This window comes from Rattus norvegicus, chromosome 16 (assembly GCF_036323735.1).
Source record: "Rattus norvegicus strain BN/NHsdMcwi chromosome 16, GRCr8, whole genome shotgun sequence".
NCBI classification, from domain to species: Eukaryota; Metazoa; Chordata; class Mammalia; order Rodentia; family Muridae; genus Rattus; species Rattus norvegicus.
The window spans coordinates 79,939,913-79,955,307 of record NC_086034.1 but is presented as its reverse complement, the minus strand read 5'-3'; the positions used below and the strand labels follow the sequence as shown (position 1 = coordinate 79,955,307).

Genomic DNA, 15,395 nt, shown 5'->3' with positions numbered 1-15,395 from the left:
GGGGTAGGGGCTCTTGCATTAAGGAAAATTGGATCTTGTATCCTTATCACATTCAACAGCTATCTGAAGAAATAAGCATTGATTTTTGGCTTTTTAGAGATAAGCCGATTAGTGTGATGCCCTCTAAGTTGCTCTTGCTAATGTATGATGGTGTGTCTTCTTTCAAGTGGCCAAGATTGCTGGCCACAGACCTAATTTCCTAATGTAATTTTTTTTTTCTTTCTGGGTCTCATTTGTCACTATGAGAAGAAAAAAACCACCATATGACAGAAGCCTTAGAAGAATGATGGAAACACTAAAATTATTTCAATAGTAAAGTTTTATAAAAATACATTTAAATGACAGTTTTGTTGGCTGCGAGATTCCACTGCGTCTGTGAGGTCTCCCATCCCTGGTTCTCCTTTCACAGAGTGGCGGAGGGTGACACCTCCATGTCGCATCAAAGTCCTGCCACCTGAAGCCTCCATTACAGTGTTTCCCTAAACTGGCAGGTACCGGGCCATCTGTTCATACAGCCCAGGAAAGGGGATCACAACCTTTCTTTCCAGATATGGGGAGTGCTGGATAGTTGCCTACCTTCTGCAAGTGCTCACTGTGACATCACCTAGCATTGGGGGCAAAAGTCAGCCAAGTCACTGGTACTTAAAACCCTTGGAATGGAGTCTTCCTAATGTGGTCAGCCTTTGGCTAGCCTTTGCAATGGCATAGCAGAGCTACAGTTCGGGAAGGGCAACTATGGCTCGGGACCCCAATATAAAATTAGATTTTAAACTTACAATTAGTTTCATAGCAAAGTGTATCATGGTGAAATGTGAGAAATAAGATTACAAAAAGGGGGGAAAATCATTGAAGAAAGGTTTACTTAAAGTTGAATGCTGATGTACCCATGTAAGTTGCTGGCTTGAACTTTGTATATGCCTGGGTATGGGTACATATGCCTGGGGCTGTGGCCAGTATGCTTGTACCTGGGGTATGGGTGATGTGTGAGTTTATTCCTCCTGCATATGTTGACTGTGTATTTGTGAAGGTATGTATGCATGTGGTGTGCTTGTGCCTGGTGTCGTTATATGATTAGTATGTTTATGTATTGGCTTATAGTGTGCTTATGCCCTGATGTACCATGGCATGTTTTTCTCAGGAAGCCACTGCTCTCAGCTTTGGCTCCCTGCCTGTCTGAGCTGCTGTACATCCTTGGAGGTGTTGGTTCTGTGACTCTTCATGTAGAGCTCAGGTTTTTGCCAAATAGCATTTCAACAACCTTCAAAGTGATCAATTTGCCAACATTTAGAGGCAATGGCCAAGTCTGAGAGTTATTAAATTCTTAATTTCCTTTATCACCATAATATATAATATTAATTTTAGCTCACATTAAACATAACATAAAATGGTTTTAGAATTACTTGTATATGTGGGGGGGGGCACATGTACATATGAATGAAGATACATGATGAGACCAAAGTTGCCACATGGTCCTGAATATGAAGTTCCAGGTGATTGAAAACCATCATCCCAGGTGCTGGGCACATCTCTGGTCCTTTGCAATAGCAATCCGTGCTCTAAACCCTCCCTGAGTCATATCTCCGGGCCCATATTTATTATGTTTAAATGTTTATTGAACTCCTTTTCTGATACTTTGTTTTATTCTATAGCTCACGCTGATCTCAAATGCATGAAATTGCTGAGGTAGCCTTGAACTCCTGATAATCTTCCTGCCTCAGCCTCTCAACTGCTAGAATTCTGTGCAACCACATGCCACACATATCTTTTAAGTCCTTCCTTCTTTCCTTACTTCCTTCCTTCCTTCCTTCCTTCCTTCCTTCCTTCCTCCCTTCCTTTCTCTTTTGACAAGGTAGTAGGTCTATGTAGTCTTAGCTGTCTTGGAACTCTCTCTGTAAACCGGAATGGCCCCAAATGCCCAGAGATCTGCCAGCCTCTGCCTCCTGAGTGAGTGGATTAAAGAAGTGCACCAAAACGCCCAACTATATTTTCTTTCTTTGTTAAAGTTTTATTTATTTTTATTTTATGTGTGTGAGTATTTTGTTTTGTGTATATATGTGAACCAGTGCATAGAGTATCCTCAGAGTCCAGGAGAGGACTTCAGATCTCCATTGTGAGCAAGCACGTGGGCCCTGGGAACAGGTCCTGTGGAAGAACAAGAAGTGCTCTTAACCACCTAGCCATCTCTCCTGCACAACCTGACATTTTCTTCTTGCTTTATTCCACTGTTCCCTAAAGTGTCCACTATGCCTTTGCTAAAATGTATGCACTGTGTCAGTGTGCCGTGACACTGCTGGGATGGTGGCTGAAGAACTGGAGAAAGAAGACTTTTTTTGGAGGGAAGAGAAATATCTCTAGTCATCCTAGCACTGCTGACGGCAAGATGGAGAGCTGTTTTACATTATAACAAGGCCAGAGGAGACTCTGTCAAGTAAATCATCTCCTTTCAGAGATATCAAAGTTCAAAGAAGCATTAACATCTTTGATTCCTCTTAATAAAGTGTTAGGAAAGTGTTAGGGTTCAGCCATCAGAGCAAGCTTAACAGGCTGTGTGATTGTTGTGTAGAAATGTTCTTGTTGAAGATGGGATTTATTACATGCGCTTCCCAGAGCTGTTTTTTAAGCTAATCTTTTTTGAATATGACGCTAAATTTGATATGAACAAAATTCATGTTCACCATCACCAGAACCTCACTCAGATTCTAGAGAACACAGTCTGCAGTAGTCCTCCTTCCTAAGAGCAGAAGAGCTGAGCATCCAGGAGGACCCCTCCCTTTCCTGTAATGTTCAACACCTGCTATGTAAGCTCTACCTAGCCAATAGCACAAAGAACTCTACTTTGTTCTTTCAATGCTGCTGATAAGATAACTGTACAAACATGAAACTACAGGCTTCCTGTCTTGAACAACCAGCAAAGGTGATGGATAGACCCAACTATAATGCTCCTAGGTAGACACTTCAAGGACTCTATGTGGATGTGCTTTGGAGACATGTGACTGCCGTGTTTAATATACCACTATTCATAACCAAGGTAAGCAAAAAACTTCGAAGCCCACCAATGGATGAACCAACATATAATATGCTGTGTATAGAAATAGTGGAGTTTATTCACCACAGAAAGCCACCAAACTGCCATTTTCTAGACAATGGGTGGGGTCAGAGATAACCATGTTAAGTGAAATAATCCAGACACAGATAAGTATCACATGCTTGCCTTAGGTGGGACCCATCATGGTCATTCATAGGAGATATGAGGAGAGGAAGAGGTTGAAAGGTTGGAAGGAGGAAGAAATGGGAGAGAAAGAGAGGAAATGTGTGTGTGTGTGTGTGTGTGTGTGTGTGTGTGTGTGTGTGTTAGAGAGAGAGAGAGAGAGAGAGAGAGAGAGAGAGAGAGAACAAATAGGAACTATTTGAGGAGATGACTGTGGGGAGTGATAAAAATAACACATGTAGGACTAGAGAGATGGCTCACTGGTTAAGAGCACTGACTGCTCTTTCAGAGGTCCTGAGTTCAATTCCCAGCAACCACATGATAGCTCACAATCATCTGTATTGAGATCTGATGTCCTCTTCTGATGTGTCTGAAGTCAGGTACATTGTACGGATATATAATAAATAAATCTTTAAAAAAACACATATAAAAATATCATGAGACTCATAATCTTGTAAATTAACTAAAAATAACTGAAAATTTAAGCTTCTTGACAACTAATATAGACAATTTTGTACTTTTGTGTGTATGGGGGTGCACATGTGGGTACATGAGTGCATATGTACCTATGATTTCACATGTGGAGGCCCCAATTTAGCAGTGGATATTTTCTTGGGTGGCTTTCTACTTGTAGTTACTGAGGCAGGGTGTCTTACTGAATCTGAGCTTACTAACTGAGCTAGTCTGGATAGCCAGCTCCACAGATCTCCTGGTGTCTCTGCCTTCCAAGTGCTAGAACTACAGGTGGATGCCACGCCTGTGGCTTTTATGTCTGCCCTGGAATCTAAACTCTACAGGCTTGCAGCACTGAGGGCTTTAGCTGTGAGCTCCCTCTTGAGCCCCTCCCTATAACAGTCCTTCAGCAAGGAAGCCAAACAATATCCAAGGTAGATAGGTAATGGTTACATTCATCTTCTTGAATGATTTCATTGTATCTAAAAGCTACCCACAAACAGATGTCAGACTTCTGTCCTATGTCACTATGCCTGCAATTAAGTCACACTTGAGTATCAGATTCGAAGCTGTGAAAGGCACAGGAGTATGTAATAAATACAACCATTTACATCATACTTCTCTGTGCGTGTGTCTCTGTGTGAGTGTCCCAAGACAATCTCAAACCTCTCACCTCACCTTCCACCATGTTTAAAGTGGTGTCTTGTGTTGTTTGCCACTGTGTACACCCAGCAAGTCCATGAGATTGTATCTCAGTCTCCCATCTCACCATGTAGCACTGGTATTGCAGATATGTACTGCCTATCTGGCCTTATGTGGGTTCTGGGCATCAAAACAAAGGTTCTCACGGCAAGCCCATTGCACCATCTCTCAGCCACTGCTTCCTTTAGAGGAGTGAGAAGTGCAAATCGAGAAATTCATTTCATTGAATTTAAATGTTTAAGTGTTATACTGATTTAGTTCTGTACAGCACCTGCCTTTTGAAAACATTATTCCCTATTGTCAAACAGGAATTAAGGCCTGTGTTGAGAACTATAAATCCAACAGGGAAGCAGGTTCTGTTGACTGAAATACAGGATCAACCTGCTTTCTCTTTTCCCCTCTTTTAGAAGGTGCTCATAATGACACCACCAATTTGAGGCTCTAGGTTGAGAAACCTGGTCACAGACCCTGGCCTGTTCTGCAGTATCATCCTCCTGGCCTTCCGCTCATGATATCTCTGCTGGGACCTGCCTGGCCTGGTCTGATTCGGCCCCTGTGCCTAGGATATATGTAGAAGCTTATATATGAGAACACCTAAATAGGAAATAGTCTTTTTAGCACTTAGGAAGAAAAGGAAAGCACCAAAAATTCATTCATGGAGCTAAAATATGAAGTTTGATGCCCAAACAGGGGTACACAAGTGTCCAGAGACAGTGCCATGTCTACATGCTACATGATGGCTGTCCAGTTCCAAAGCTGACCTCTCTTATGGGTTTTGCACTCTAAGGAGTTGAATGAAGTTATCTCAAAGACTTTCTGTTGGAAATCCCAGAGCTACTCTGGCGAGGGACTTGGAGGTGTTTGCCAATGGATATTAACACATATGCTAGATCTTTGACAACCTTCACACACCCGCCGAGCTATAACCTGCCTCAAAGTAGGTATTTCTTGCATATATTGACCAGTGCTACAGGACCCTGATCTGACCCAGAAAATTAAGAGAATAGAAGATGCTGTATGCTTGGCATCTGGGTGAAGCCAGGTGACATAGAACCAGCATTAGGAGGTGGACTTGGGTGTGTTAGGGAGGACCAAGCAGGACCAAGCCTACTATAGGAGAAGATAGTCTCCCAAGAGTTTGAGCTACATAGTTCCTCTTTTTTTGTGTCTGAGAAGTAGATACGATTTAGTCTGTTGAATACAGTAAGAAAGGGACAAACAGGTAAAAGGGACATTGGCTAATAATATGTGTGTCACTAAATCAGATGTTTGTGGAGTTGGCAGTTGCCTAAGTTCTTCTCCAAGAGAAATGGAAGTATATTCTGGGGGATGGGAGTGTAGTTAAGTGTGTCTAATTTCAGCAATTTTATGTTTATCAAGATATGTCTGATATACGGGTTTAGTGCAGAATTCTATCAGACCTTCATAGAAGACCTTGTACCAATATTATCCAAACTATTCCACAAAATTGAAACAGATGGAGCACTACCGAATTCCTTCTATGAAGCCACAATTACTCTTATACCTAAACCACACAAAGACACAACAAAGAAAGAGAACTTCAGACCAATTTCCCTTATGAATATCGACGCAAAAATACTCAATAAAATTCTGGCAAACTGAATCCAAGAGCACATCAAAACAATCATCAACCATGATCAAGTAGGTTTCATCCCAGGCATGTAGGGATGGTTTAATATACAAAAAACCATCAACGTGATCCATTATAAAAACAAACTGACAGAACAAAACCACATGATCATTTCATTAGATGCTGAGAAAGTATTTGACAAAATTCAACACCCCTTCATGATAAAAGTCCTGGAAAGAATAGGAATTCAAGGCCCATACCTAAACATAGTAAAAGCCATATACAGCAAACCAGTTGCTAACATTAAAATAAATGGAGAGAAACTTGAAGCAATCCCACTAAAATCAGGGACTAGACAAGGCTGCCCACTCTCTCCCTAGTTATTCAATATAGTTCTTGAAGTTCTAGCCAGAGCAATCAGACAACAAAAGGAGGTCAAGGGGATACAGATCGGAAAAGAAGAAGTCAAAATATCACTATTTGCAGATGACATGATAGTATATTTAAGTGATCCCAAAAGTTCCACCAGAGAACTACTAAAGCTGATAAACAACTTCAGCCAAGTGGCTGGGTATAAAATTAACTCAAATAAATCAGTAGCCTTCCTCTACACAAAAGAGAAACAAGCCGAGAAAGAAATTAGGGAAACAACACCCTTCATAATAGACCCAAATAATATAAAGTACCTCGGTGTGACTTTAACCAAGCAAGTAAAAGATCTGTACAATAAGAACTTCAAGACTCTGAAGAAAGAAATTGAAGAAGACCTCAGAAGATGGAAAGATCTCCCATGCTCATGGATTGGCGGGATTAATATAATAAAAATGGCCATTTTACCAAAAGCGATCTACAGATTCAATGCAATCCCCATCAAAATACCAATCCATTTCTTCAAAGAGTTAGACAGAACAATTTGCAAATTCATCTGGGATAACAAAAAACCCAGGATAGCTAAAGCTATCCTCAACAATAAAAGGACTTCAGGGGGAATCACTATCCCTGAACTCAAGCAGTATTACAGAGCAATGGTGATAAAAACTGCATGGTATTGGTACAGAGACAGACAGATAGACCAATGGAACAGAAGTAAAGACCCTGAAATGAACCCACACACATATGGGCACTTGATTTTTGACAAAGGAGCCAAATCCATCAAATGGAAAAAAGATAGCATTTCCAGCAAATGGTGCTGGTTCAACTGGAGGTCAACATGTAGAAGAATGCAGATCGATCCATGCTTATCACCCTGTACAAAGCTTAAATCCAAGTGGATCAAGGACCTCCACATCAAACCAGATACACTCAAACTAATAGAAGAAAAACTAGGGCAGCGTCTGGAACACATGGGCACTGGAAAAAATTTCCTGAACAACACACCAAAGGCTTATGCTCTAAGATCAAGAATTGACAAATGGGATCTCATAAAACTGCAAAGCTTCTGTAAGGCAAAGGACACTGTGGTTAGGACAAAACGGCAACCAACAGATTGGGAAAGGATCTTTACCAATCCTACAACAGATAGAGGACTTATATCCAAAATATACAAAGAACTCAAGAAGTTAGAGCGCAGGGAGACAAATAACCCTATTAAAAAATGGGGTTCAGAGCTAAAGAATTCACAGCTGAGGAATGCCGAATGGTTGAGAAACACCTAAAGAAATGTTCAACATCTTTAGTCATAAGGGAAATGCAAATTAAAACAACCCTGAGATTTCACCTCACACCAGTGAGAATGGCTAAGATCAAATACTCAGGGGACAGCAAATGCTGGCGAGGATGTGGAGAAAGAGGAACACTCCTCCATTGTTGGTGGGGTTGCAGACTGGTACAACCATTCTGGAAATCAGTCTGGAGGTTCCTCAGAAAATTGGACATTGAACTGCCTGAGGATCCAGGTATACCTGTCTTGGGCATATACCCAAAAGATGCCCCAACATATAAAAAAGACACGTGCTCCACTATGTTCGTAGCAGCCTTATTTATAATAGCCAGAAGCTGGAAAGAACCCAGATGCCCTTCAACAGAGGAATGGATACAGAAAATGTGGTACATCTACACAATGGAATATTACTCAGTTATCAAAAACAATGACTTTATGAAGTTCGTAGGCAAATGGTTGGAACTGGAAAATATCATCCTGAGTGAGCTAACCCAATCACAGAAAAACACACATGGTATACACTCATTCATAAGTGGCTATTAGCCCAAATGCTTGAATTACCCTAGATGCCTAGAACAAATGAAACTCAAGACAGATGATTGAAATGTGAATGCTTTACTCCTTCTTTAAAAGGGGAACAAGAATACCCTTGGCAGGGAATAGAGAGGCAAAGATTAAAGCAGACACAGAAGGAATACCCATTCAGAGCCTGCCCCACATATGGTCCATACATATACAGCCATCCAATTGGACAAGATGGATGAAGCAAAGAAGTGCAGGCCGACAGGAGCCAGATGTAGATCTCTCCTGAGAGACACAGCCAGAATACAGTAAATACAGAGGCGAATGCCAGCAGCAAACCACTGAACTGAGAATAGGACCCCCATTGAAGGAATCAGAGAAAGAACTGGAAGAGCTTGAAGGGGCTCGAGACCCCATATGTACAACAATGCCAAGCAACCAGAGCTTCCAGGGACTAAGCCACTACCTAAAGACTATACATGGACTGACCCTGGACTCTGACCTCATAGGTAGCAATGAATATTCTAGTAAGAGCACCAGTGGAAGGGGAAGCCCTGGGTCCTGCTAAGACTGAACCCCCAGTGAACTAGACTGTTAGGGGGAGGGCGACAATGGGGGGAGGATGGGGAGGGGAACACCCATAAAGAAGGGGAGGGGGAGGGATTAAGGGGATGTTTGCCTGGAAAGGGAATAATACTCGAAATGTAAATGAGAAATACTCAAGTTAATTAAAAAAAAGATATGTCTGATGTAAAAGTTAGGTTTTCAGAGTAACTTGGAATAAGATTATCTTTAGGTAGGTTATTTGTATTGGAAAATCCTTTCCCTGCCATCGTCATTTGAGTAGAAACAGCCCAGGTGGAAGTAAGTAACCCACTACCATGTGTTTAGCCCCAGCAGCCTGCTTTCTTCTGCAGGTCAGTGGCCCAAGGGCACTTGATGACTCTGAGACTTTGATTGCCTTCATGTCTGAAGGCAATGCCAGCCAAGCACCTTCCAGGTCCCATCTAATCCTCCTTGCAGTTCTGTAGACTGCATGTTCTCTGGAGAGAGGCACATACATGTATTGACACTAGGACCTAGCAGGCTCCTGTCTTACAGCTCTTGTCTACAAGACACTTGCAGGAACTCTGCCTGTGGAAGAATGGGTAACATATAGGTTTTATAAATCTGGGCACATGAAGTTTCAATTTCCCAAATGCATTTTTAATAACATGAAAGTCCCCGATTTGTATAAAGGTCTTCATTTTAAATAAAAGGAAAATCAATGCTTATATGGAGCCATAACCTAAAACGCAAGCTAATTATTTGTGTCAACACAAGCTTTAAAGCTGCCATCCGATTTTCGCTTGATTTATGAGACAGGGTGTTCCCTACCTAAATTGGAACTTTATTACGAACACTTTCTTTCACAGTGATTTATTCATTACAAAAATCAATGGGGGTTGCATCTTGTGAAAACCAAGATTTTATTGATAGCCAGGTGAATATATTGAGAACTGGAGCCCAACTTAGAGAAGCCTACTCAGGACACAGGCTTTCAAGGTTCAAGATTAATATGTTTTTTAAAAATTCATCTTGTAGACATCAAAAACGCCTAGATGATGGATGGTGCTAACAAGGTTCTTGTTTAATTATAATTAATGGTGGAGGCAACATATAAAGAATGGGCTTCATTTTCAGCTGCTAGAGAGAAATAATGCGTCCTACATAAATCTGTCATATACTAGGAGGTCAATATATGCAGCAGATACTGCATATCTATCAGAGGTGTCTCGTCAACGCTGCTGCAGCCTCTGTTCACAGTACTATCTTAAAAGTGAGTGCACATCCATAGGAGCAACTGTGAGGCTGCCTGGCTTGCGCACCATCCAGATCTTGGATGTTGGCATGATGGGATGACATGGGTGAGGGGTGAAGGGTGACGAAGCCAGATGACATCACAAAGAAGGACTTGGGAGGGACATGACTGTTAAAAAGCACAAGAGAAGACAAGAAGACATATCTCGTGATGCTGGCTGCTTACTTAGCTAAGATAGGTTGCAAAACTAGAAGAAGGTTTTCTTTGTTTTTGTCTCTGAGGATCCAACTCCTTAGGGAAAACACAGCAATCATCCATCGAGGAAGGTCACTGGAATGTGAAGGGCAGGCAGAAGCTACAGAGGGCTACCAGGAAACCCTGTGTCTCTTAATTCTCAACGATCTCCATGTAGGGGCAACTGCAAGTGACAAGTGTGACCATCACAAATCTCAGCAATGTGGCAAAGTTACGAATGCATTTTTTAAGTTATTTTGTGTTTTAAATGGCTTAGGAAGTCATAGGTTTCCATGTGGATTTTTCAAACATGTTTTATTTTTGTTAATATCTCCTTAGCTCCATCCCTCATCTCTGCCTTTTCTCCTTGTTTACTTTATTCTAGTGCCTTTCACATACTTCTCCTGAAAAGTGCGCTTTTTTCCAACCCCATGGACTCCTTTCACATTTCCTGGCCTGTAAGAATGTTAGCCATATTCAGGTATCTCTATTTCTCTAACTGCCAAAGGTATTTTTTTTAATTTCTCTTTTACTATCAAAAAAAAATAAGTAGAGAAAACACCCACACACCCTAAACCTTTGAGAAAGGAGTATTTATAAAGCAGAGTATAGGAATTTCGTAAATCTGCATGCATTTTGACTGCTATGATTATTGACCAACTGTGTGGATAATCCCCCTCATTGTGTTACATTTTAAGAAGAAAATAGGGTTGCAAACTCTTTGGTATTTAAACCAGGCAGAGGGAACAGGGCTGATGTAGAACATCTTTCCCTATGTGACAATTTAACTAGCATGGGCTTCTTACTAGTGATCTGAGACTAATTTAAGCCAGAACATGGTATTGGCTAGCTGGTGAGGACTCAAGGAAGATGACATATCAAGCTATTGTCATGTATTCTGATCTCTCGTATTCCTGGGTTTACTCTAGCAGCAGGAAATTAGATATCCTACATTAGCCATGACGTGGCCCAGTTCATAATTTCCTGGTGTCATTGGTGATGGCTCTGTTAGTTCAATGTCCTTTCTAAATTGGAGACATGGAGTCTGGACCCAACCTTTGTGGGGTCCTGCTGAGAGGTGGTCTGAGGATAATACCCTAGTCAAAGAAGCCTATGAGCTCATGAACAAGGAGGTAGCTTCATCTACCCACAATGCATTGAACCTAAATTTATGGACAGGATTTCAATATAGAGCTATTCAGTCAAAGCTATGTGTTCTGATACATTGGCATCACTTAGGGACTCTTTTAGACCCCTGTACAAATTATATTTAATCAGACTTCAATTACATGCAATACTTATTTTGATTACTTTATATTTATTTGCAAATTTCAGAAATGTAGCTTACAATTTTAAAATTGTATATATTTGATTTTTCCCACAGTCAGTGTGTTTCTTATGTTTTTTCAATCTGGGTCATTTTTAAGCCACATATTATATTTTCTACACTTATTCCTATCACTCAAGTAATGAGGTTTGAGGGACGATACTAGAAATATTTTCCACTGCTGAGAAAATAACCAAAACTTTATGAAAAGGTTCTTTTCAATGATTCACAGGGTATATAACTACCACACTACATGAAAAAGACTGGAAGAGTTTTAAGCACCAAATGTGGCCACTTTAACTCAGAGTCAGGTCCCTGCACTGAGGTGGATAAACACCCAGGAGCTTTTGAGATTCTCCAGCAGACCAAGTGTCCTCTTCTTCACTCTGCCAAATCTATGTCTATGGGAGAGGATCTCCTCCTGCCACCAGGTCCTTTCCACATACTGCATCATAGCAACTGCTAGAAGACAAGTAGACTTAAAGACAATCTATCAGAGTAGCTATGGTTACAATAAAGTTCTTGGCTTTGTCTGTGATCCAGGATACATGGAACCATAGGATACTCTTACTATAGAAGTCCAGGATGGTGGACTGCAGTCTGAGGGTAAAGACAAGGACATATAACTCTACCTGGGAAAGCAGGCTGATGCTCCATGATCCCAATGAGGACCCCACTGAGGACCCCAAATTAACAGTGGTGAAGAAAGATACCCCTAGATTCCAGGTCAGATAATTTCTGTGTCCACACCCTACTCAATACCTGGTCAGCCAGTGATAAGCCCTAGTCCTATGTTCAATTCTATACCACCCAGATTTCATACCCTACAAATATCTTTATTCTACTTGACCGAGGAAGCAAAACACAGTACTATACAAATAACTTCTTGTGTGTCTAAGTTAGGGTTTCCATTTCTGTGAAGAGACACTATGAGCAGAGTAACCTTTATAAAGGCCAACATTTAATTTGGGCTGGCTCACAGGTTTAGAAGTTCAGTCTATTATCATCATCATAGTGTTCAGGTAGGCCTAGCACTAAAGGAGCTCTGAGCTCTATATCTTGTTCCAAAGGCAAACAGGAGAAGACTGTCTTGTAAGCAGCTAGGAGGATGGTCTCGAAGCCCACTCCCACAGTGCTATAGTTCCTCCAACAAGGTCACATCTCCCAATAGTGCCACTGTTGGGCCAAGCATATTCAAGCCACCACACTGTGCTTTGCAAACTGAGGGAACATAGAGTTGTTGAGAGCCACATTCAGAGATGGGGAGAGTGCAGGGAGTCCATTTGCAGTGTTTTATTTTTAATTACTGAATTTATTATTTGACATATCCATACACTTACAACATTCATTTTTAATCAAGTTCCTCTCCATTTCCTGTCATCCTGTCCAGCTTTTGTTTTTGTTTGTAACTCAGAGTTAAACCAAGGCTGTGTGATATCCTGGGATAGAAATTATCCACTGGAGCTCACCAATGGACACACAGACAAAGACCAAGTGACTTTACCTCTCTCTGAATCTATCAGGACCCAATAGTTGAGCAGGGAAGGGATAGGGCCTTGTGAGCTCCTCCCCATCCACAACTTAGAATATGTTAATTTTTGTAAGTAGAATGGTTTTCTCTTGTCCACTTATCAATGGAATCCCTTCGTGCAGTAGTATTAATTAAAGTTACTGATAATTAGAAATATGCAGGTTTTAGGCATAAAGGGTAGGAAAAATCAGTCAATTACTTCAGAATTACACTGGTGAATACAGCTATGTTTGGCTAAATAATATTATCTTTATTTTGAGGCTCATGATATGTAAATTACGAAATCTGGTAATTGTGTTTTTCAAGGAAAAGGATGTTTTCGGACTAAATGTCGTGTCAATATTCATTTGAAGGTTTAAGTACACTGTGTATTTACCTACTCTGAGCATGTGATAACATAAGCTGTTGTGGCTGTTTATTTGCTATGAGTAAGGCAAGTACAGTGAATGCTCATGTAAATTTATTAACTAATGCTTGATTATGCCTTAGGAAAACCAGTTACTGCCATAGCCTGTGAGAGGCCTAAGGATCATTCGCCAGTGTTGTCCCATCATTCCTTCAAGCTTCCAAAGTTGATTGCTCCTTCAAAAATGGGAGCGTTTTTAAAAATAAGCTTATTTTTCTTTCTTTGTTAATATCACAAAATCTGAGTGAGGAAGGGCCAGGATGCCATATGTCACTTATTTGTTTTTAACTTATCCAGTTATCAGCTCCTTACCTTGGAACTGAGCGTTGAAGCCCTTACGTCGATGGTTGCTGTCAGACGTGAAATGGAGACGGAGCCAGTTCTTACTGCTGATCACAGGGGATGGGAGGTTCATGCCTGTGAGCCTGGAGACGAGGAAAAGGAGAAAAATATCTTTTGAAACCAACAGATCAAATGTCCCATGGCACTATCACGCCTGCTTTAATATTGGATCACTGACGGTCTCCTGGGACAGTTCAAGTACAGCTTGGTTGTTACTTGCCTTAGCATCTAAAGACGATTTGGGCAAAACAGGGCCACTTCTATTCCTAAATGAAGAAGTGAAAGTGTTTGAGAGGATCTGACATCTCTTGTCTTCATCAATGATGGATGCAGAAGATGTGATTTAATCTCTCCATTTCTTCTCTCAGGACCTTGATCATAATGAATCTTAAATAGAAAAAGGGGGGACTAGAAGTATACAGGTGAGGTAGCTGCTTATCATGTCTGAAAGTGGACTAACACAGTCCACTTATAGGAGTCACCCTAGGAACCCTTTTCCACCATAGTAAGGAAGATTTCTATGAGATTGAAGTCTGTCAACGATACTTGGAATGGAATAAAGTGCAGATTTACTAAAATAGCACATTATTTTTTTTAAAAAAAAAGTGGATGTGATCCATCTCTCCGAACAATTTACAATGACTCTTGGCTCTCCAATGGTCAGCTCAGCCACCTGGATAGTGGTATCTTCTCCAGCAACTGTCGTACCACGGTTTGAGTTGCAAGGAGGAAACAGTGCTCATATCATAAACACCCTACCAATCAGAAAGACTGGAGATACGCTCAGCAAGTCTTGGGACACAACATCACGGTACCACAGAACTTCAGTTCTACTACTGCTGAGTCTGGCTTTGTCACGCAAGAGTTGGCATGACAGGATTCCTGCCCCTGGAACAGAGTCAGCAGGGCATGGGTCTCCACAAGTGTCGATGATTACTGTGGGTATAAGGCTGCTTTGTATAATAATGTACATAATTTCATGTTTCTCCTTTAAGGAATGTTCTCTTTGCCAAGGTTAATGACTCCATGATAATCGGAGACAGCATGAGTCCAGGAGGCAAAAGTGTATCGGACTTCTAAGCAGCATGGTAAACACTGAGACCTTAAGGACAGCCCTCATGGCTGTGAGAAAGAACTATGGAACCATAAGTTCAAAAATATATAATTTCTGAGCTATGCAAAATATAAGGATGCAATATGAATTGTACGAGGAATTTCACAGATCTAAAAGAACAAAGGCAGCTGCCTTGTAAAGCAGCTTGTCAGAAAGATACTTAGGAAGGAGATGAAGAGATTTATGGAGTGGTGATTGCAGGGCAAGACCCCACCCAGCTAAGTATTTGTGCTTATAATGGTAGGTAGAAATTCAAGGTCAGTCTGTGACAGAAGGAGTTTAGGTTCAGGCATAGGCATTGCAGGAATGGTAATTTCATGTCAGGGTCCCACTCAGCTAAATTGCACTTACTGTCTCCTAAGGATTAAGGGGCTGGAGTCATGTGATAGGGACCCATGAAATAAAGAAAAGAAAACCTGAGGTAATGTCTGAATTAATATGTAAATAAGACTGGGCTTTTGGTCTGCAAGGGATGAGCTATCCAGAGCGTTTTTTAGAACAGCA

At 41.1% G+C, this 15,395-nt stretch overlaps 1 protein-coding gene across 2 annotated transcripts in view; it reads right to left on the bottom strand.

Moving 5' to 3' along the window:
- Positions 1 to 15,395, bottom strand: part of Csmd1 (CUB and Sushi multiple domains 1) — a 1,600,162-nt gene that overhangs the window by 565,403 nt on the left and 1,019,364 nt on the right. For both annotated transcript variants that reach the window (XM_039094737.2, NM_001037327.2), the window contains exon 6: positions 13,748 to 13,860. In XM_039094737.2, the coding sequence (XP_038950665.1) occupies positions 13,748 to 13,860 (113 nt within the window). The remainder of the gene's footprint in view (positions 1 to 13,747; positions 13,861 to 15,395) is intronic.